General features: G+C 44.7%; 1 protein-coding gene across 4 annotated transcripts in view; it reads left to right on the forward strand.

Annotated features, from left to right (window-relative positions):
* FLVCR2 (FLVCR choline and putative heme transporter 2) overlaps positions 1–21,108 on the forward strand; it is a 57,203-nt gene extending 36,095 nt beyond the window's left edge. The window contains exons 6-11 of one of the 4 annotated variants that reach the window (XM_077323280.1): positions 2,339–2,449; positions 3,418–3,523; positions 5,322–5,433; positions 6,697–6,752; positions 10,330–10,423; positions 17,250–21,108. In XM_077323280.1, coding sequence (XP_077179395.1) covers positions 2,339–2,449; positions 3,418–3,523; positions 5,322–5,433; positions 6,697–6,752; positions 10,330–10,380 — 436 coding nt within the window. In that variant the 3' untranslated portion in view covers positions 10,381–10,423; positions 17,250–21,108. The remainder of the gene's footprint in view (positions 1–2,338; positions 2,450–3,417; positions 3,524–5,321; positions 5,434–6,696; positions 6,753–10,329; positions 10,424–17,249) is intronic. The other 3 variants (XM_077323281.1, XM_077323278.1, XM_077323277.1) reach the window with 3 other exon arrangements.
* The last annotated feature ends 545 nt before the right edge of the window (positions 21,109–21,653 follow it).

A 21,653-nucleotide genomic window follows, 5' to 3' on the forward strand; every position in this document is an offset into this window, starting at 1 on the left:
GCCTTACACTGAGTCAGATGGTTGGTATAAGTTGGTATAAGTATAAGGGTCATTAGGATAGGGCTTTCACATTACCTACTCCCTGAACCTTTTTCAAACTGTAGTTACGAGAGATTGAGCGTGGGACCTTTTCTGTGTGAAGCAGGTATTTCACCACTGAACCATTGGAGGTCATATTTACAGATCTTTTCCTAGCACATCTGGTTTGGGCCCTGGACTCAGGAAATCAGCCACATTTTTAGTCTACCCCCATGTCATTGGGATTACATGAGAAGAAAAGAGAGGGAAAAGAGAGAGGGTATGTGCTTCATTGAGAACAAGTGTTGCCCAGAAGGGGAAGTGGAGGGAGACCCACCAAGGAAGTCTGTTCATAAAATATAACCGCTGATAACCCTCAGATCCTACAGGAGCTTTACAGGTCCTTCTTAAATGGTGAGCCAGCCCTGCAGCTCCTCCCTGCGTTACCAAACTAGCAACAGTCATCACACAGCACTTGATAGTTGAGGACACTAATAACGTTTGCGGGTGCTAGATTCAGGAAACACCAAAGGAAACATTATTTACTCAGTGTGTAATTGAACTATGGAAATCACTGCTTGTGGTTGAAGCAATGGCCTGAGCATAGACAGCTACGAGCCACAATGACTAAAGGGAACCTCCATATTCAGAGGCAGTAAACCTCTGACTAACAGTGCTGGGAGGCTTTCTTGGCTTGTGAGAGATTGTGCCAGCCTTGCCTGAAGGAAACTTAGCCTTCCTTGTGGCTGAATAGAACTGTGCTCTTCTTTGTCCCCCTCCCACCCGCAGACAGCATCCTGAGAATAGGGCCTGTGTCTTCCGTTCTGCGGTGCTTCCCTGTGGCGCTGTCTCTGGCTGGCTTTTTCAGGGAGGGCTCCCTTTTCCCAGGGCTCATTGTGCGAAACCTTTAATCCTCTCAAGAGGAGCGGGCAGGGTGTGCAAACAAGGAACAGAAGCACGTTATGACTGCTTGTGCAGCTGGAAACGAGAGCCAGTCTGGGGCAGTGACTAGAGCATTGAATGAATTTAGAGTCCGTTGGCACCTTTAAGATCAACAAAGTTTTATTCAAGGTATGAGCTTGTGTGTGCAAGTGTCAAGTGTATACAACGTCAAGTGTCAAGTGTATTCATGCACTCCATTCATACCCCATCTTTCTCCTCAATATGGATCCAAAGTGGTTTATAATATCATTTTCCTTTTCTCCACTTTTATCCTCACAAAAACCTTGTGAGGCAATTTAGGTTGAGAATGAGGTTCCGTAGCAAAGCCAGACGGTTATTTGTCTTCCTTATCTTTGCAGGCAGGGTTCTGTTAAAAGCTGAGAATTTAGCAGTTTCGTCCCAGTTCTTGGTTCTCCCCCCCCCCCCCCCCCGAAGCCTGGTAATAAGAAATCTTAAGTGCTTACCGAGTACCTGCAAAATCCCCAGATGTATCATGTTCCGACTACCTAGAAGATTATAAACTAATCAGTCTGTGGTTGGTTCACAGTATTTAAGAGGATATTGAAATCATGAAAACTGTGGGTGCAGGCACAAGAAGCCACCTAATTCCTGTGCCCCTTCCTGGTGTCTATATTCTCCAGCTACTCTGAGATATGTGTGCTTGTGTTTATGCCACCAACTTTTGGTAATGCCAGCAAGAGGTTTTCAAGGGGAGTAGGAAGCGGAGTTGGTTTGCCATTGCCTCCTCTGCAGTACTGCCCTTAGCTGGACTCCTGTTCAAGTACTGACTCTGCTTTAGCTTCTAAAATCTGATATGCTAGGGCTATGCCATGCCACCTTTATTCCTTCTGCACTGACACCCTCGTCCCAGTTCACATGCCTGCCCCTTTCTATGTCCTGCAACATCTCATCCTGTTAGGACTTGGGTCTTGTTCTGGTAGTCTTCCAGCAATAAAGGAGAATGGAAAGAAGTAAATAATGGAAGAGAAATGACTTATTCCTGTGAGATATTTATAAATATATTATAAAGGGCTTTACCAGTAGAAAAAATATTTATTTTTGTTGTCTTTGCACATAAGCACAACTTTTGTGCATGACCTTAAAGAGAACATTTTGAAAAATTAACCACATGAATGTCAAAATTGTACTTTTTCCAGCACAACAAAGAGCTTGTTTTGAAAGGTTTTCTTCTTTAATTTGTGTTATGCCACAGGAAAAAAATCCTCACAATTGTGGGTTAGTCATAGATTCTGAGCTGCTTCCTTTTTTCTCTTCTCCATGTTACTTATTTTGGTGTTCACATTCAGTTTGGGAAGGACTGGATCTGATTGTTGTGTGGAAGTACAAGGTAATTAATCCTGATGTTACTTTGTTACAGGCAGACAACATTGTTTGTTTACATCATGTCATTTGTGGGCATGGTGATTTATACGTTTACCCTGGACCTTGGCTACATCTGGGTGGTCTTTGTGACTGCAGGCACACTGGGGTAAGTTCAGGTTTCTTTTCTTGTCCATGTTCTCCTTTCTTAGGAGGGAGTTACCCTCAGCAAGCATTCTCCTATGTTCTCTGACACTGTCACCTATTCTGCACTGGTGGCGCTGTGCTAGGCTGCTGGCGGGTATTTGCGATGGGCAGTTTATCCCACCACTTCCTGTGTCCTCACGGGGGACTGTTTTCGCTGGTGCACCCTGTCTGCCCCAGATTTCTGTCACCGGGGTGGAAAGATTCCACTGTGTGCAGGGGTGGTGATAGCAATACCATGTTCCTAAACAAAAAAATTGCCCTAGGCATCTTGGTGGCACTGCACAGCACCATGGAGCCACTTAGGGCAATTTGTGTCCCTTCTAGGACACCATAGTCAGCCCAGGGTGGGAGGAGGATCTGGAGCTGGACAGCCAGAGTCTTCCCTGCCAGATGGGCCTGGCCCGACATAGCCCCAATGGTGCCTGTGGCATGGAAGGGAACATGGGAAGAATTCACATTCCCTTGTTGTGGGGCAACCAAGGACCTGAGTCAGGCCAGCCTCAGGCTGTACCAAGGCCTGTGCCGCTGTCATCTGGAAGTGGGGATTAGCCCCACAACCATACGTGTGCTGGCCCTAATTCCCCATATGGAAAAGTTATGGGAGGTAAACCTCTCCTCTCTCCACTCAAGTGAAAAGGAAGGAGACTTTGAGAGCAGTGAATCCTTGGGCCTAGTGAGAGCTATGAAACATCGATAGCAGTCGTATTCCTGCTTAATCTGAACATCTTGCATTGGAGAGAGTGAATTAAGGAAATGCCCATATTAAGCAGATGGGGCTTTCTTTTTCTGAGGCTTGAGCAAAACAGGACATGGAATGGTACCATTAAAAAAAAAAAAACTAGACTCCTGGTCATTCTGGAATCACCAGGTGGGAGACGTGGTTCGACATAGCAGCTACTGACGCTTCCGTTTTCTGATCTTGCCTGGCAGGTTTTTCATGACGGGTTACTTACCGTTGGGCTTTGAATTTGCTGCAGAGTTAACGTATCCAGAGTCAGAAGGGACATCCTCAGGCCTCCTTAATGTATCTGCACAAGTGAGTGTTTGTTCAATAAATGTAAGAGGAGAATGTGCTCACAGGAAGGCAGCTCAATCTTTGGACCAGTTCAGCACTCTCCCAGAAAACATGTCACAATCAGATACCGGAATGTAGTCTTTAGCCACACTGCCTTTGGCTGTTTTCCAAACAAATCTTTGGGTTGCTAGAGCTCCTTGGTTTTCTAACGGCAGCACCCAAAAGCCCCTTCTCGGTGATGGAGAGACATACCTACAAGTTGCAGTCTTCTTAGCAAAGAGAATATAACAAGAGTAATGACGACATTATGGTTCCCCTGGCCTGGATGGCCCAGGCTAGCCCAATCTCATCAGATCTTGGAAGCTAGGCAGGGTTGCCCTTGGTTAGGACTGGCATGGGAGGCCATCCGGGTTGCTACGGAGAGAGCAGCAAAGGCAAATCCCTTCTGAATGTCTCTTGCCTTCAGAACTCTATAGCTGCAACTTGACAGCACTCCCCCACCACAATCATTTTATTTGTATTTCATTTTATTATTTTCATTCATAGTCCTCCTTTCCAGGGCTGTAGGCATGGGCAGGCAGGAGGGGGCAGTGCCTGCCCTGCCTGCCCATTTCCCTGCCCACTCTTGGAACCAAACTTGGCTCACTTTGAGTCTGCCCGCCAGGCCTGGAGGGACAGACTGAGAGCCACTCTCAGAGCTGTGGTGTTGCTGAGCATGCACCCCTCACTTCCCACTACAGCTGGGCCCCAGGGGCACCTTCGCCACCTGCTTCTTGGGCATGGTGGGGGAGACCCTGAATCACAGCAAATAGGCGGGTGGGCAGTGGACGGCAGGTTCAGCTTTGCAGAAAGTCTGCACGTTCCTGGCAGGGCTGACTGCCTGCAAAGGTTGTGGTTGGATGTGACTTCCTGGGGCCTTCAGCCGGGCTTCTTCAGTGTGCATGGAGCATTCTCCTGTGATCTGGCGGTGCAAAGCTAGGCAATATGGCCTTCGCATTAAGTGGTGGTGACCTGCAATATAACTGGACTAGTAATCAAGCCCATTGTATAACAAATACAATGGGCGCTAGCAGGCGGGGGCAGAGCGAGGGACTGGCGAGGGGAGGGTGAGTAAAGGTGGCTTACCAGTTAGAGGCCTTGTGCGAGGGCGGGCGGCTCCTTGGCGGCGTCTTCTCGCCGGCGGCCATTTTTGTTTTCGTCGGTGTCTTCGTGGAGGCTGGCTCTACTTCTTCCGGCAGGGCATCGGGGCGCGGCCGCGCGGACCACACCCGCATAGCGGGCCGCGCTCACACGGACCACGGCTGCATAGCGGGCCGCGCCTCGCGGGCCGCGCCCATGGGCCGTGCCCGCGCCCGTGGGCCGCGCCCCGCATCAGGCTGCGCCCATGCGATTGTGCAGCCCAGCCCTGATTCTCTCTCCCGGTGTCTTCATTGAGGCTGGCGGGGGAGCTCCCTTGGCGGCGGCCTGACGCGTCGGAGGCGCTTTGCGCCTCCTGACGTGTCAGGTCGCCGGCCAAGGAGCAACTGCGAGCCGCGCATAGCGCGGCTCGCAGTTGCTTGGGCGGGGAATTGAAGGGAACAATCAGCAGGCGCTTCGCGCCTGCCGATTGGTCCCTCCGATAGTCTGTCCGGAGGAAGGGGCCAATCGGCACCCTTCCTCATCCCGGACACATCCCGCCTTCCGAGGGCTTACTGTTTTATTTAGTTCGCGGCGCCGCGGGCTTGTGTTAAGATGACCAATGTTTCGGTGTAGCTAAGTGCATATTTATTTCTGTTCTCTTCTGCTCAGTTTCTGCCAATTCTGTCTTTTTTACTGCTAGATCTTTGGAATCATTTTCACCATCAGCCAAGGGCAGATCATTGATAAATTTGGGACTCGTGCCGGAAACCTCTTCCTCTGTGCCTTCCTATTCCTTGGTTCTATCATAACTGGTAACTATGCCCACCCAAAATTATCCATGTTTTCTCTGGGCTTGTTGATACAGTATTTATATTGGTGCTTCAGCTTAATGCATGTTAGTTCATGAAGCCCTGGGGCCATATTCAATGCCTGATAGCTTTCCATCTGATCTCCCATGGAGTCCCTGATCCTACCTGCCTACTCTCACTGTTGTACATTTCCATCATTTTCTTCCAAGCTGGAGCACAGGCTTTTTAATCTCCTCTCCCATCTTGTGAGCTGTGAGAGAGCCTTTGGCAGAAGCCTCTCTTTAGCAAGGCCATCACTTTCACTTTCCTGTGCATAAGACCAAGGGAATAGCAGTTCAGTGGCTGAAATCCATACATGAAGCGACCTTAGACTGAATGAGACCATTGGTCCATCAAGGTCAGTATTGCTTGCGGCTTCTCTCCAGGGTCTCAGGCAGATGTATTTCCCATCACCTACTACCTGGTCCTTTCAACTGGAGATGTTGGGGGATTGAACCCGGGGCAGATGCTCTACCACTGAGCCACAGCCCCTAAGGGAAGCTTATCTTCTTCTTCTTCCCATGGGTTAAAGAGCCGTTTGCCACTGTTTTGACTCATGTGAAAGGCAGAGTCAACGATGCTGTCCCATCATTCCTTTTTTCAGTTGTAGCATTCATTACTTGCCAACTAGGGTTGCAGTAGTGTCAATCCCTCAAGACAAGTTGCTTATTCCTTTCTTCTTTCTGACTGAAAGGCTGAGTCTTGACTAATGGTCAGGTGGAAAAGCCTCTTGAGGTTAACAATATTTTAGTAAGGATATGCTGAAAGAAACTAGGAATTTATAAGAAGGGTCTATTCCCCCCCCCCAATCAGTTGTCCGTGCCAAATTGTATTCTTTTAAAGGTAAAGGTAAAGGTATCCCCTGTGCAAGCACCGAGTCATGTCTGACCCTTGGGGTGACGCCCTCCAGCGTTTTCATGGCAGACTCAATACGGGGTGGTTTGCCAGTGCCTTCCCCAGTCATTACCATTTACCCCCCAGCAAGCTGGGTACTCATTTTACCGACCTCGGAAGGATGGAAGGCTGAGTCAACCTTGAGCCGGCTGCTGGGATCGAACTCCCAGCCTCATGGGCAAAGCTTTCAGGCGGCTGCCTTACCACTCTGCGCCACAGGAGGCTCTTACTGTATTCTTTTATGGCCCCTCAATTAGATGCCACTCTGTAATAACTACCTCAGACCCCCATGGTGAATTTCTTATTCTGATTTTTCTTCCAACTATGTGCTAGTGTTCATCAAAGCTGATCTCCGGAGACAAAATGCCAATCTGAATAGTGAACAGATTGTAAGTAAACAATGCACTTCTGCCAGTAGTTTAAGGCTGTTCTCTCCACCTGTGATTCTTCTGTTTTTGTGATGAATAATTGGGCCCGCATGAGGGATTTTTGCTTTGGATCAGCTGTGCTAGGTATGGTGAGCTGTTAAAAAGTTTGGGTGCTGCTAGATGTTCTCCTGCAGGAGGCAACAGAGCATGACACACAAGGAGGATCCGTGAGACACATTCCGGTAGCGCTGCGCACACAGAGATCCCAAAGCACTGACTCAAAAATCTCTATGAAGTTTAGCAGTTCAGTATCTTCAAAACTCAAATACTTTGGCCACCTCACGAGAAGGAAGGACTCCCTGGAGAAGAGCCTAATGCTGGGAGCGATTGAGGGCAAAAGAAGGGGATGACAGAAAACGAGGTGGCTGGATGGAGTTGCCGAAGCAGTTGGTGCAAATTTAATTGGACTCTGGGAAATGGTAGAGGACAGGAAGGCCTGGAGGATCATTGTCCATGCGGTTGCGATGGGTCGGACACGACTTCACACCTAACAACAACAATCTTCAAAAGATATTTCTGGGTCAGACTCTCATATGGGGCAACAAAGCTGCTCTAGTAGCATAGGCATAGCTTACACTCTGAACATTTGTTCATTCATTTCATTGAAAAATTGATGCCCAGTGTAAGCAACTGGAAACGCTGCATATCACAGTGTGGCTCCTGCCCTCCCATTAAATTCACAGGAGACACTCACATCTATGGAAGAGGGAGAATCTCATTTTTGCTGACTTCTACTTTCTAGCGGCCATTCTTTGCACTTTGAGCCCTGTGATGATCCGGGGGGTTATTGGCCATGGGGGCATAATCCTAGGGACACACAAAAGACTGCAGCAGAAGGGAGAAGTTGGGGCATTGGTGTTTATGTGATGCCACTCCACTCACACTGCATAGAATACAAGCCCACATTTCCATGTTGTGCAGAATAGGTATAAAATCATATAGAAAAAGTCTATAAAGTTTGCTAAGTCTACCAGTGTCCCTTGCCTACTCCTATGCCAAGGAAACCGTTAATGAGAAAGGAAGGAGTTGCTAGCTACCTTTGCAAGTAATTTCTCTAGCTTGGGGCTCTTTTTCCTGGACCTGGGCAGTGAACTCTGCTTAGTAATCCAGGCTAAGTCAAAAGGTGAGGTGGCTAGTGGCAGGCTTCAGTTCAAGTTGCTGCTGGCTAGACTCTTTTGGAAGGCAGCACTCTGTTCTTGGAGGGGGGGCAGCAGTTACCTGACACCAGATCTGTTTCCTCTTGCAGCCTGGGAAGCGGCTTTCCAAATACAATATTGTGACAAAGTTCTGGCATGCTTGTAATAATTGGTATAAAACATGCAAGGGAAACAAAGGCCACATAGCAGTCCTACACGTGGGTGTTGAAAATAACGTTGATATTTTCCAGTTCTAGCCCTAGTCTTGTTTCAGTTAGATTTTCAATAACCTCCCTGGAGAGAGAATGCTCAGAATTGAGTGGGTTTAAAATACACATGAGGACGATTTGTTCTGATGGTATTTTTCGGACACATACTTGTCCTCCGTCGTGTTGCTTGCTGTAGTCTGGATGGTGTGGATTTGTCTGTGGTGGATGATGAGTGAGCGGTCCTAGTTTAGGGCACTATGAGTTCCATTTGTGGTGCTCACATCATTACAAAAAAGTTAATTCTCAGGTTTGCTGAAGCCTAGTTTGGACTGGGACTGCACTATGTGTTGGGAATCCCCCTCAAACTCTGCCATTTCTCTGAAATGGCCTGTGGGTCAGTATTTGCCTCCTTGAGGACACTTATTTGTACCCTTATCAGTACACATAAATTTCCCCAGTGAGGAAAGTAGTGGCATCTCAAGGCTATTCCAGGCCAGGTAAAGTTCAGGGAGGAATGTTTCTGAACACTGAACTCCCAGAGGATACCTGGTTTGACCCTCAGGTACAGGTCTGGAGAAGACGATCAAGTTAAGAAGTGTACTTTGTTCTTAGTGAATAGTAAGAAACATACTGGAATTTCTGCTCTGCTTAATTTTAACTTAATTAATCATCCACAATTCCATATATATTCCAACAATACTTTATGTCAATATTTTCTTTGATTTCAGTATTCAGTTTGATACTGATGTTTGATATTTGGGCATGGGTATGCAAGTCATGTTCTCTGCTTGACAGCCAGCATGCAATTGTATCCACTAGATCCTGATTCTTGAACAAATTTCACTCATTGATTAATTTAATGAATGTGTCTTTTTGTAAGCAGCCAATTAAAAGAAATAAAATTTTAAAAGTCGTGGGAAATTTTAAGTCGTTGGGTGTAGATTTTAAGTTCAGAATCGGGAAACTGAAAACTGGAATGTCAAATTTCAGCTTTTAAAAAGACACTGATAACCTCTTTTCCTTCCTTGTCCTTAACTTTCTTTGTAATTGCCCATGAAGGAGGCCACTCTTAAGAAACACACTAAGCCTGGAGGGAAGAATAGTGAGAACTCTTGAATGGCTTAAAATCTGAGATTAGGTTCAGACTAGAGAATTTCACCTGCTTGGCCAAAAGCTTTTTCAGTTATGTGATTCTCTTCTGTAAAAGGCAAAGGAGCAATACTTCCTACGTTACCTGCTTCTTGGCTAAGGTTCCCAATTTCTTATTCTTATTCTTATTAATAATAGCTGCATGAGAAATAGAACTTTTGTAGTGGAATCTTTGGGGAGATCATAAGGGAAATGCTTCTGCTGATTCGTTTGCCTTGTTGTAAACGCAGGAAATCTCCTCCCCCATAGCAACCTCAACTGAGCTAAGGCACAGTGAGCAGAGAGACGAAAGATTCCACTCCAGAGCCTAGCATTTTGGAAAGAGGTTGGCTTTTAGCTGCAACTGAAAGAGTTGCAAAGGAGGCTGAGATGAAATATGTTTTTCATGGACACTTTCATATCCAGAATAAAGTCTTCAGCCTTTGCATATTTTTAGGCGAAGTCTCATAACTGGGCAGAGGTGTTCATGGGATAGCACTGGGAGGTAGAACAGGCAGGAGAAGTTGGTGCAGAGCAGCAGTGGTGGTGGGGGGGCACCTACCTTGGCAGCAGCAGTTCCATCCTGGCTTCTCGTTCCCCTCATACTGTGGAATCATTGCAATAAAGGAGCTTCATGCTCACTGTGAACTACTTTCTTGTTTGGACCGGTAGCACTGTGATGTCAAAAAAGTAATTAGATTAGACCGATTGGCTGGGATCAAACAGTAAAACAAAATAGGAAGTGGCAGCAGAGAAAGGCAGAAGCAGCTATAAATATCTACAAACAATTATGAAAAGTTTTTTTGTGAGGGGGGAACATTTTATGCACCTCTGAAACTGCTTGCATGCAAACATTTGATGCAGTCTAATTTAGCATTGCAGGCCGTAAAGTGCTGTGGGAGTTTTCTAACCACCTCAGAAAAGTTAATTGAAAACTCCATGCCAGAAGAAGCCCACTTGCCTTTTGTTCTGTTAAGAGTCACTACTTTCCTCCAACTATGAATGACTTTTTCTTTACTTTGTGTTCTCTCCCTTTTCTGGAATTGACATGTGGCTGTTCTACAGAGGCTCCAGGGCAGTAACAATCAGATAATGAATTATGGCGTATGTACCTAATTACCACCATTTCCCATCCCTCCTCAGTAATTTTCAAGGAAAGGTAGGATAATCAAACTAACCTGCTTACCCAACATCTGGTTTGAGGCTTTACCTGTACCGAATCAGTAGTTTTGGGGCTGCTGGGGTGATGTAAGCAGTAAGGGTGGAAGAAATGCTATGCAGAATTTTAAAATGTCAGGGTGCTTCGGGACTTCAATAGGATTGATGGGAAAATGGTTATTGAAAAATGTTGATACTGAAAAGAGAGGACCAATGCCTTCTGCACAAGGTATGCATGTTGAAACATTTCTTCCAGGAGAGATGTGTTTTCTTCAGAGATTAATGTCGTGTCTTCCAATAAACTGTGAAGTGTAGAGGAATTCATTTTGTTACACTTCTAAGCCTAGGGTGTGTCAACATTTAGAAGTTAGAGAGCAATGTTAGAGAGCAATTGGCAATTGAGAATAGAGTAGTTACAGAGCAATTGTTTCTGGACCAGATAGTTTTTCTGCTTTTGTAGAATGTGTCTGGGCAAAGTGTTGGCAAATATTCTCTTGTCCTACCTCTTAAATGGATAAAAAATTAAATAAAAATACACATAATCACAGATTAATCAAATGTAATAAATGAGGGGTAAAAAACAGAAAAGCAAATACAAAGCAAAGGGAAAACCAAGAAGGAAATCCACGGCTGATCTTTATCCTAGGCTCCTAGCATGCCCAGCAGAAAATGCAACTAGGGTGTGGGGGATGTTGGATATAGGCAAGATCTGTAGGGAGTGGGGCAAGTGTCTGGCAGTGAACGTTGCACTTTTACTGGATTTGCTCTTGATGTAGAGCTTAAAAACTCCCCCTCTAGTCAAAAGGAGTGTTGTCTTTCAGTTAAAATAGCCACTGGGACTGATTCTGCATGCTAATGCCTGCTGCCAGATGATCGCAGGCCCTCTGGTTCCCCTTGGCAAGGGAACATGGATATCTCCACATTCCCTATTCTTCCCTGGGTGCCAACAGGCCTTGTGTCTGGGTAGGCCCATGTGGAAGGGGAAGAGTCAGGCCATCCAGTCCCGGCTCCTCCCCCAACTACAGCATCCTGGAAGTGACAAAAAAAATGCCCCAGTCAGCTCTGTGGTGCTGTGCTGTGCCATGGAGCTGCCTGTCGCATTTTTCTCATATTTAAGAAGGTGGGATTGCATTGTAACGCAATCCCACCTTCTTATAAATGACCAAAAATGCCCTGCGCTGCCATGCAGCACGGCAGAGACTCTCTGCCCCAGCTGACTTGTCTGGAGGCACAAATCTGGGGTGGACCAGGTCTGGTGGGAACAACGCTCACCTGTCTGGACCTGGGAAGAGGCGGGGTAAACTGCCCTGTTGCAAACACCTGGTGGTAGCCTAACACGGTGCTGAAATGAACAGCAATTTCACCCTCTTGCCCAGGGGTAGTCAAACTGCGGCCCTCCAGATGTCCATGGACTACAATTCCCAGGAGCCCCTGCCAGAGAATGCTGGCAGGGGCTTCTGGGAATTGTAGTCCATGGACATCTGGAGGGCCGCAGTTTGACTACCCCTGCTCTTGCCTGTTGAAGCCTCTTTGGCTGTCGCTTGCTGCTGTCTTGTTGTCGATGCTTTTGCTGTGTGTCTTATTTCCACAAGCGGGTTTTTTTTTTTGGCCTTTTTTTCAAAGATCTGTCTGCAAACACATTGCTCAGTGGACTGGAAAAATGACTCCCTGGATCCCTAAGTCACATTCGTTTCATTGATGACTTCAGTAACAATGATTCTGTATTTAGGTAGTAACATTCTACTGTGAAAAGTTGGAACTCCGTGTTATGTCAGTTGGGGCTAAAAGGGTTGCTTGTTCAAAACCCTCCAAAGTTTAGCTGTCCTTCCTCTTGGTGGCCCCCTGTCAGAAAAAGGGCACAAGTTCTGAGCACACCACCATGTACAAATTCTTAATTAGGTTAATCGCCCGTTAAAGTTGTAAGCCTATGTTTGTGGACCAGCAGTGTCCAGTTCATTGCTGGAGTATATAGCCATGACTTCAGAGCCCCAGAGCAAGGTGGACTGAATTAGTCATTCTATATGTACCAAACATAGCATTTAATGAATTTTAATTTTAATCACTTATCAAATGGTTAAGATAAATGAAAAACCTCATGGAATGGACATAGATTAAATGTTCGGTATCTGAAAATGCCAGAGTTAGACAGTGACAAAGATATGTAAACTGGCTTTCGGGATTCATGTTTACATTTCTTCCAATTAGAATTATGCAAATTCTCAAAGTGCTTAACTTGGTAAACCACTATTTAATTTTCAATGGTGGTTCCCAGGTCAACTTCAGGGACTGCAGTTTGTTGTACTGCATGCAGAAATTCAACGGACTACAACTTTATGTGTTCCTGTATCACTATTTTGAATTTTCAATAAAATATTGAATAGAACTTTGAATAGCATAGGAGCTTTGATAAGGTAGAAAAAGGCACCAACTCTACTTAAAATAGGCAGTTTTACATCTTCCCAAGACAAAAGGAGTCAAGCTGCTAATTTTTCCTCCATGATCAGTTTGGGATATATACTATTTTGTATGATGTTTTTATAAAGAGCCAGTTTTTATGAGAGCCAGTTTGGTGGAGTGGCTAGGAGTGCGGACTTCTAATCTGGCATGCCAGGTTCGATTCTGCGCTCCCCCACATGCAGCCAGCTGGGTGACCTTGGGCTCGCCACGGCACTGAAAAAACTGTTCTGACCGAGCAGTGATATCAGCGCTCTCTAAGCCTCACCCACCCCACAGGGTGTCTGTTGTGGGGAGAGGAATGGGAAGGTTACTGTAAGCTGCTTTGAGCCTCCTTTGGGTAGAGAAAAGTGGCATATAAGAACCAACTCTTCTTCTTGAATGCTCTTACTCACCCTAAGCAATTTTGGAAGAGTGGGCTAAAAATATATATTTTTATTACTTCCAGAAAACAAGTACTTCTCCATATAAAGGTAAAGGTATCCCCTGTGCAAGCACTGAGTCATGTCTGACCCTTGGGGTGACGCCCTCTAGCGTTTTCATGGCAGACTCAATACGAGGTGGTATTCTCCATATAGGGAACCCTTATTTATAATGTTTTCAGCTTTTATAATGTACAGTGGGATACTGGCACAGAATGAGGTGGCTGGTTTGCCTGTATGAGCTTAATGCATGTTTGTGATTGGTTGGTATTACCTGCCCTTCCATTTCTGGAAATATATCTTGATGGATTTCTAGTTTTAACCTCCCTCTTCGCCCTAGTAAAATGTAAGGTAAATAAATTTGGACGTCATCAATGCCTTGCTCATTTATGGAACAGGACAACCAGGAAGGTGGGCTATAAAAATCTAAATAATATTGACAGCCAGCATGGAGTAGTGGATGGAGTAGAGGACTAGGAACAAGGGTGACCTGACTTTGAATCCCCATGTGTACCACGGAAGCTCTCTAGGTGACCATGGGCTCGTCACAAACTCTCAGCCTGATCAACATCACAGGGTTGTTGTGAGAAGGTGGAAGAGGGGAGAATAATGTTCAAAATTGTTTTGAGTCTCAACTGGGAAGAAAAGCAGGACATAAATAAATGTAAATACATGCAATATTCAGCAGTCTTAAAAAAACAACCCCACCCCATTGGCATTCTAGCCAGCCTGTTATCTCTGCTGTGTTATCTCTAAACAGATTTGCTTCTAAGCCTTTCTGTTCCAAAACACCTCCTGGGCAAGATCCTTTCCGTCTGCTTCACTTGACAGAGCTGCCATTTCCAATGGGACAACGATGTCTCTTTAAGCATGAGTTGCTATGCAGAATAAATCAGTAATTGGTCTTGTCCCTGAGCAATTGCCATTGTACCTTCTACTGCTAGTTACTGTCTGGGTCATTGGTCATGTGCTGCAAGCCATTAAATGTCAGTAGTAATGCTATATTTCTTCTTCTTGACTGAGCACTGTGTCATAAATGATGCATCTTAATGGCAGAGATATGATAACGCAACAAAGCATCATTATTTTCATAACAAGGAAGACCCCAACAGGAGCCAGGCAAGAGGCAATAAGAGAGAGCATGCACTAGCCTTTTGAAGCTTGGACAGAGTTTCAGCACCTAGGCAGTGTTTCTCAGCTGGTGCCTGTTGGTCCACAGGCAGTTTTGGCACTTATTCTGTCACAGTTGTGAAAATTCGATGATCATGAGATGAAGTAATGCTTGGATCCCCAAATCCTGACTTGTGAGGGGACAGATGGAGATTATTCTGCTCAGCTAAGCATAGTCCCCTTCAGGCTCTAAAACAGACACTGTACACTATTCTATATATTTTTTATTGCTATGAATAATCTTCTTTTTAAAGTATTTATCCATGCCCTTATGATTCTTGTTTTGGGAGGGAAGAAAGTCCTTATGCTCATGAGCAATTTTGTCAGCCATCGGTGACTGCGTTTCAGACCTCATGATCAAACGGAGGCTTGTGACATGCACGTGTCCTTTATGCACAGAATATGATTGCACACTTCTTGGATTTGGAAGCCTTAAAATTCGAAAGGCTGTGAACCTTGCATATGGGAGCCTGGACCAGTTTGTGGAGCTGTGGCTTAGTGACGGGAAGCAGGTTTTGCTGTCATAAAGTCTCCAGTTCAGCCTTGTTGTCTCCAGCTCCATGTATTCATATAGTTTATTTATTCTCCACAAAATGAGGCTATTATTTAAACCCCAGGGCATATACATTTACAAGTCCCATAAAATGGGAAGTTTCAGTGAAGTTTTTGAAAACTAAGAAGCCTTCTGTCATGCTTCATCCATGAGTGAGCAAGTGAACATGACAACTTGGTTCATGTCTATTCATGAACAACTTTGCGTGCCACTTGTTTTTTAGAGAAACCAAAAGGGAACAAAAAACCAGCCTGAGGAACTTTGTCGAAGTTTATTGTTAGTTGTTTAAACCAGGGGTAGCATTTGCTGGCATGGGCTCATGGGAATTGTAGTCTATGAACATCTGGAGGACCACAGGTTGACTACCCCTGGTTTAGACCAGTGGTCTCCAACCATTTTATCACCGGGGACCGGTCAACGCTTGACAATTTACTGAGGCCCGGGGGTGGTAGGCTTTTGCTGAGGGACGTTGCGGCGGCTGCCTGAGCCCCTGCTCCACTTGCTTTCCTGCTGGTACCCCTGACTTCCCGCCACCTGCTGGGGGTGCTGCCAGCAGCAGCTGTGCAGTGCCGTGATGAGGGGGAGCCCCAGCCATGGAAGCCGCTGGAGAGCACCAAAGGTGAGCTGGCGGCAGAGTGGCAGGGCAGCCCCTGAGGCAGCAACCGGGAGGAGGACGAGGAGGAGCTGCAGCCCGTTACCGAATGGTCCACGGACCGGGGGTTGGGGATCACTGGTTTAGACCAACAAAATCATACCATAGCAGTATGAAAATCAAGTTAGGAATCCAAAGACTGAGCAAACAAAGAACAAAATACAACTGTTTATTACCTAGTGTACATAATTAGACTTAAAACTGCATACTATTAGCAACCAAGAAAATGTGGCATGTACAAGTCCAAAGGACCACATTAACATATGTCACATCAGAAGATCCATTGTGATTTGTCCCTGAGGGTCTTCTTCAGAGGTCACAATTATACTACATGTATATAAACTATAATTATTCCAACATAAAATATCTTTTTAAAACCAGGGGAGTAGTTTATGAGTCACCAAATTAAAGCCCCTAATAATGGATGTAAACAAATCTCATAAATCTCACATTCTTCAAGCATAGTTGCAAAGAAACACCATTCGGTTCTAGGCCGAAGTTAAACTCCCAGACCAAAGATCTTTGCTTATACATGAGAACACACACTGGGAGTTTTAACTATGCTTTTGATGCAACATGTGTTGCATCTAATTAATGCGATCCTTCAAAATTGGACATGAAACATCTTCTTGATAGCTGTAAACTTGGATTTAAGTTTTTGTTGTATGCATTTTTTAATCCTACTTATGCACACTATAGGTAATAAATAGAGGTGTATTATTCTATTTTTTGTTCACCTTTGGGTTCTTGAACTCACTTGCCAATCAGACATGTCTAGGAGGAATGGAAAGACTTGCTGCATTCTGAAAGAATTCTGTCTGTGGATAGGATGTATCAGGGTTGCCACATAGGCTAAATTTGAAATGGCATCTGTTTCTGGCACATCAAAAATGCAAGGATGATCACAGCAGCACTTCTTTGGCCCTGTGCTGTGCCCAGTGTTCTGTGTTCTATTGGCCATAGGACAGCAGTTACCTTAGAACATGCCTTCCCATCAGACTTAATAATGTATACCCTGTTCTCAGGGATCCCTAGAGTATTAGTTCTTGGGAGACAGGGGTGGGGCTAAGGATCTAACATAAAGTTCTTAGAACTGGGGCCAAGTTAAGATGGGTTTAAAACTTTTGGCTTCTATTGACCTTGCTTTATAATTTCTCTTCTTTAGCAGCAATTAATGTATTCGTTCTGTATTTCTGTATTAATGTATTTGTTCTGTATTGGTCTGTACATTAATTTGTTCTGCAATTAATGTATTTGTTCTGTATTTTTTCTGCTTTCCTTTTGAGATTGGTCCAATGGCACCTTTAAGACCAACAAAGACGTGAGCTTTTGTGTGCGTGAACCCTGCCTGGAATAAATCTTTGTTGGTCTTGAAGATGCCATTGGACTCAAATTTTGTTGTACTACTTCAGACCAACACGGCTATTCACTTGAATCTTCCTTTAGAGATGTAATTGAACACTAAGCAGGGCCTTTCCCAGGAGCATAGACTATCACACTTCATGCTACCTTCTTCAGTCAACCCCATTGTCATTTGTAACCTCTAACTGTGCCTCTTTTTCCCTCTGATTTTCAGAAGACTCTGGAAGAGGCACCTCAGACCAGCACTGTACCACTAACTAAGGAATCAAAACTCTAAACAGCTGAGCACAGGAGATGTGGTTGCCCTCACCTTCCATTCTCATTTACAGCTGTATTTTCCACCATACGTACTAAGTGACCCGGCACTCGGAACCAATCCAGCAAGCTGCTCATGTTGCTGATGGAACCTTCACCTGAGCCAGCTTCATCTCTTTGCTCTGGATTAGGGATCATGGCTTGTTGGAAAAGAATTGATGGAAGCCGTTGCCTTTCCGTCTTCCATTATATTCAGCATGGAATCAGGACTACGATCTGTGCATCCTTGTACTTGATCTGCTGGAAAAGTAAATCTAAAGGATGAGACATCATCTGGATCCAGAGGAAGATCCTTGCTCCTTAGGGAGAGCTAGAGAAGCACTTGCTCTGTGAGCAGCCATTCTTCGAGCCCTTGAGTGGCAAGTGAGCTTGCCTTGCGTTTATGGGGCATCAGACCCAACCACTGAGAGTATGGGGAAGCTGCCCAAGGCTTCAGGCCTTTTCCAAACTTCCAGCTAGGAGAATATTTATTTTTATAACCTCAATCAAGATTTTTTTAAAAAATTAATGGAAAATAGTTTTACAGCAGGAATCTTTTAGAACAATTGTGGTTATATTCTTGAAATGTTTTCATGGTAAATAATTTTTAAACAAGTATTTGAGAAGCACCAGCATGTATGACTTGTAAAGCTGGGTATGTTGTGGCCTGGTAGATGCTTATAGGCAGAGGGGGGGGGGGGAATGGGACAGATTATGGAAATTTGCTCTATCATGGGAGGAAAAGAAACCAAGCTGAATTTGTGGACCAAAAAAATGGAAGTGTTTGCATTTTAAAAATTGTGTAAGGCAAATACACATTAAAAATATGCACATGTGCACATACATCCTGCTCTTTAAGAAATACTAGGTTAGTTTCCAATGAGAATAAGGATAATCGTTCCCTTTTTTGAATGAAATGCACAGAAGTTCTATTACACAACTCCTTTTGTCAGACTGCTGAACAAGTGCAATATAAAGAATTGTGCCTGGTATTTATGAAATCCAATGTAAGTTTGGATCTGAATTATGAGTCCTTTAGGCAAAGACGAGTAGCACTTTAGTTCAGAAACCCTGTATGATGAAAGCTGCAATTTTGTGTGTGAAACAGAATCATGTGAGAGGCCACCTGCATTTTCAGAATCTAGTACAAACAAGAATAAACCTTTCTACAGCACTTTCCAGTTTTACAAAGCACTTTACAGTTTTTTCCGCATTCATAATCAGCTGCCCAAGCTGTCTCACTGTGACTTGCTGGAGAGAGCCAGAGCGGTGTAGGAAACAAAGTACTGGGTTAAGACGGAGGAGTCCCAAGTTCAAATCTGCTCAGCCATGGAACTCGGAGTGCCTCCTTGGGCTCCTTCAGAGTTGTTGTAGAAAAGATGTATGAATAATGCCATGGAACTGCTTGGAGGAAGAATGGGATAGACATAAATTGAACATTTCGTTCTCCCATTGCATGGAACCTAATTTGGAGCTTGAGCAGCAGATATCTCAGTTAACTACTCTTTGCAAGGCTCCTGGCTAAGCACCCGCTTTCTCAGAAATTATCAGTGCAGAATACCATTATTAGGACTTCCAAATCGATTAGCTGTGAAGGTTTGCCATAGTAATGCTAGGTTTTCTAGGAATATTCTTCACCACAGAAATTAATGCATACTTGAATCTTGACCCTCCCCTGTGCCATCCGTTGCCCTTTGCCCCAGAAGTCTGACCACTGCTGGTCTTCTACCTGCTACACCCAGATTCATCTTTCAGTGTGGCCAAACAATGCTTAGACCTATCCAGCAGACCTACCAGATTACCCCTTGGTACCCTGTCTTTACTGGTCTGTTGGCAGGATTTCTAAAGATGAATGATTCCCAGAGATCACACTGTATTGCTCCTCTCTTAATCTTCTTGTATGTTTGGAGAGGTAGCAAAATGCTCAGAAAAATGTCTGGATAGTATTCACTGTGCCTGATTTAAATAATTTGTGGCTTTCAGGCAGCAGAGTAGCTGTTGTTTGAAAAACATTGCTTTATTGCAAACTAGCAATAAAGCCCACTGTAATAAAAAATACAATGGGTGTTAGCCTTCCCTCTCCCCCCCCCCCCGCAAGGCCACAGCTGGGGATGCTTGGGGCGGGGGGGAGTGCTGGCGGGGGCTCCCTACCTCCTTCCCCCCCACTGGGCCTGCAGTCCCAGGCCCTCCCCCTCCCCCCCTCCCGTTCCCACTGGCTGCCTAGCTTATCATGGGTTGGTACTTCTTCCACATGGAAGAAGTTGGAGGGGGATGTAGCCAAGGGTAAGACATCCTGATTGGCCTCCCACCACCCTATTCCTGTTTTATTTAGATGGTACAGATACAGATAGTATACTTGTTGATCTTTAAGAATGAGATTGTTATTTCCCCTTACCAAACTAGCATTTTCTTGCTGTGTTTTTCAGTGTGATAATATGATGTAAAAATAACCTCTGCCTAGGTGTATTTTCTGTACACAGTTAAATTGTAGAGGTGAAACTGAATATTAAGAAAACTGTCTACTCAAGCACCAGAACAAATTGCTTAACAAGCTTCTGGCATTTCCTGCCTCATTGGCTTGTAATGAAAGTTCAAGTCCTCTGTTGAAGATATGTTCGAGAACCATGGGCACTATCCTAAGCACATGTACTCTGACTTCAGGTCTGTTCAGTGGGTTTTATTCCCAGGAAAGTGGCCACAGGATTACATTGTAATGTTGCCCAATTTCCAGATATATCAGGCACACTTCCCCCATCCCGGCATGTTTTTTAAGAGCATGAAAGTTAAGAATTGTCTTTCTTTACAGGAGCTCTTATTCTAGTTTTCTGTGGAAGTCTTTCTTCTGAGCATTCTGGTGATGGGAAGGAAAATAGATCAGACTCTTGTGGGAAGATAGAAATAACTCATCCTTAAGTTGAAAAGTTTGGGTGCAGCTTGAAAGGCTGTGACTTTCCATCTTGCTTGATCTCAAACTAAATGGCCCAGTCTTGTTTACTTAGTTGTAAATAGGAGCTAGATCCAGTGAGCTAGTTAAGCTCAATGATAGCTATAAATGGCACCTGGCCATCATTAATTTTTTTTTTCATAAAACATTTTGTCAACTAGTGTTCCTAAACTATACAATTGTTGTTTCGTATTCTACAAATGCAAGTGAGTTCTATCTGAAGTCCCCCTGACCTCTGACTCTGTTATCCCAATGCTTTGGGCATTTGTATTCTGATGGTTGGCTTAGTAGCTCCAGTTTCAGGTGTCCAATATGCCTCATTCGTCAGTATCTCTGATGTATGAAAAATGATGGAACAGTTTCTGAATCTTCCAGTTGCTTTTATTATCTCTTAGCTTTTCTGGGGAATGTGATGTTTTATTGCCTGTGGGACCAGGGAGAACTGAGAGAGAACATGAGCGCCATCAAGGGGTGTTTCACTGACAGTTTCTACTGTGGCCCAAGTCAATGCTAAGCTCTCTCTGGAAGATGGCATCCTTAATGCTGACGTTACCGAAGAACCTTCTTTGAGTACAGCTTTCTCAGAGCTATGCTGTTTCCAATGGTATTCCCATATTTCCACTTTGATAACCTACATGCTGGCCAGCTACACTATCCCAAGGCTGGCCATTTTGTTGCCCTTATTTACGAAGTACAATCCTACACAGAGCTATTTCATGGGCTCAGGTTGGAGTAATTCTGCATAGGATTGCACTGTTAAGCTCCTCGTTTCTTGCTTGTGTGTGTGTGTGCTGAATTGTTTTAACACTATGACATTAAATATCTAAGAACTGAACTGGGATACTATTTTCTAATTTTTTTTTGTTTTCCTTATGAGTTGTTTAACTATCACATTATTTTGCTGCATATTAATTAATCCGGCTTCAAGATTCCTGGGAGCTATAATACCATTTCAAGATTCCCGGGAGCCATCACTAACATATTAAGATCTCCATTTCACCACTAACTCTGTACCAGAAAGAACTGCAGAGTACCAAACCACAAAGCATCAGGCTGGGGATGAGAACTTGGAATATGGGAAAGCTCAGTCAGCTCATGAAAGTTAAAGTAGCCTATAGGGCAGAGGTGGGCAAACTGGCAGGGGCTCATGGGAATTGTAGTCCATTGACATCTGGAGGGCCGCAGTTTGCCCGCCCCTGATCTAGGCCTTCCTCCACAGTAAAGCCAATACTTCTTTCTCCAAAATAGTTACACAGAGTGGAGGCAAGTGTGTGTGGTATTTTGTCTCTGTGCTACAGCCAGCCCTGCATTGGCCTGTAGTAAGAGAAAACTTCAGTTAGCTGTGGTGCTATGTAAGAGATGAACTATTTGACTAAGCAA

Source organism: Paroedura picta, chromosome 2, assembly GCF_049243985.1.
Source record: "Paroedura picta isolate Pp20150507F chromosome 2, Ppicta_v3.0, whole genome shotgun sequence".
NCBI lineage: Eukaryota > Metazoa > Chordata > Lepidosauria > Squamata > Gekkonidae > Paroedura > Paroedura picta.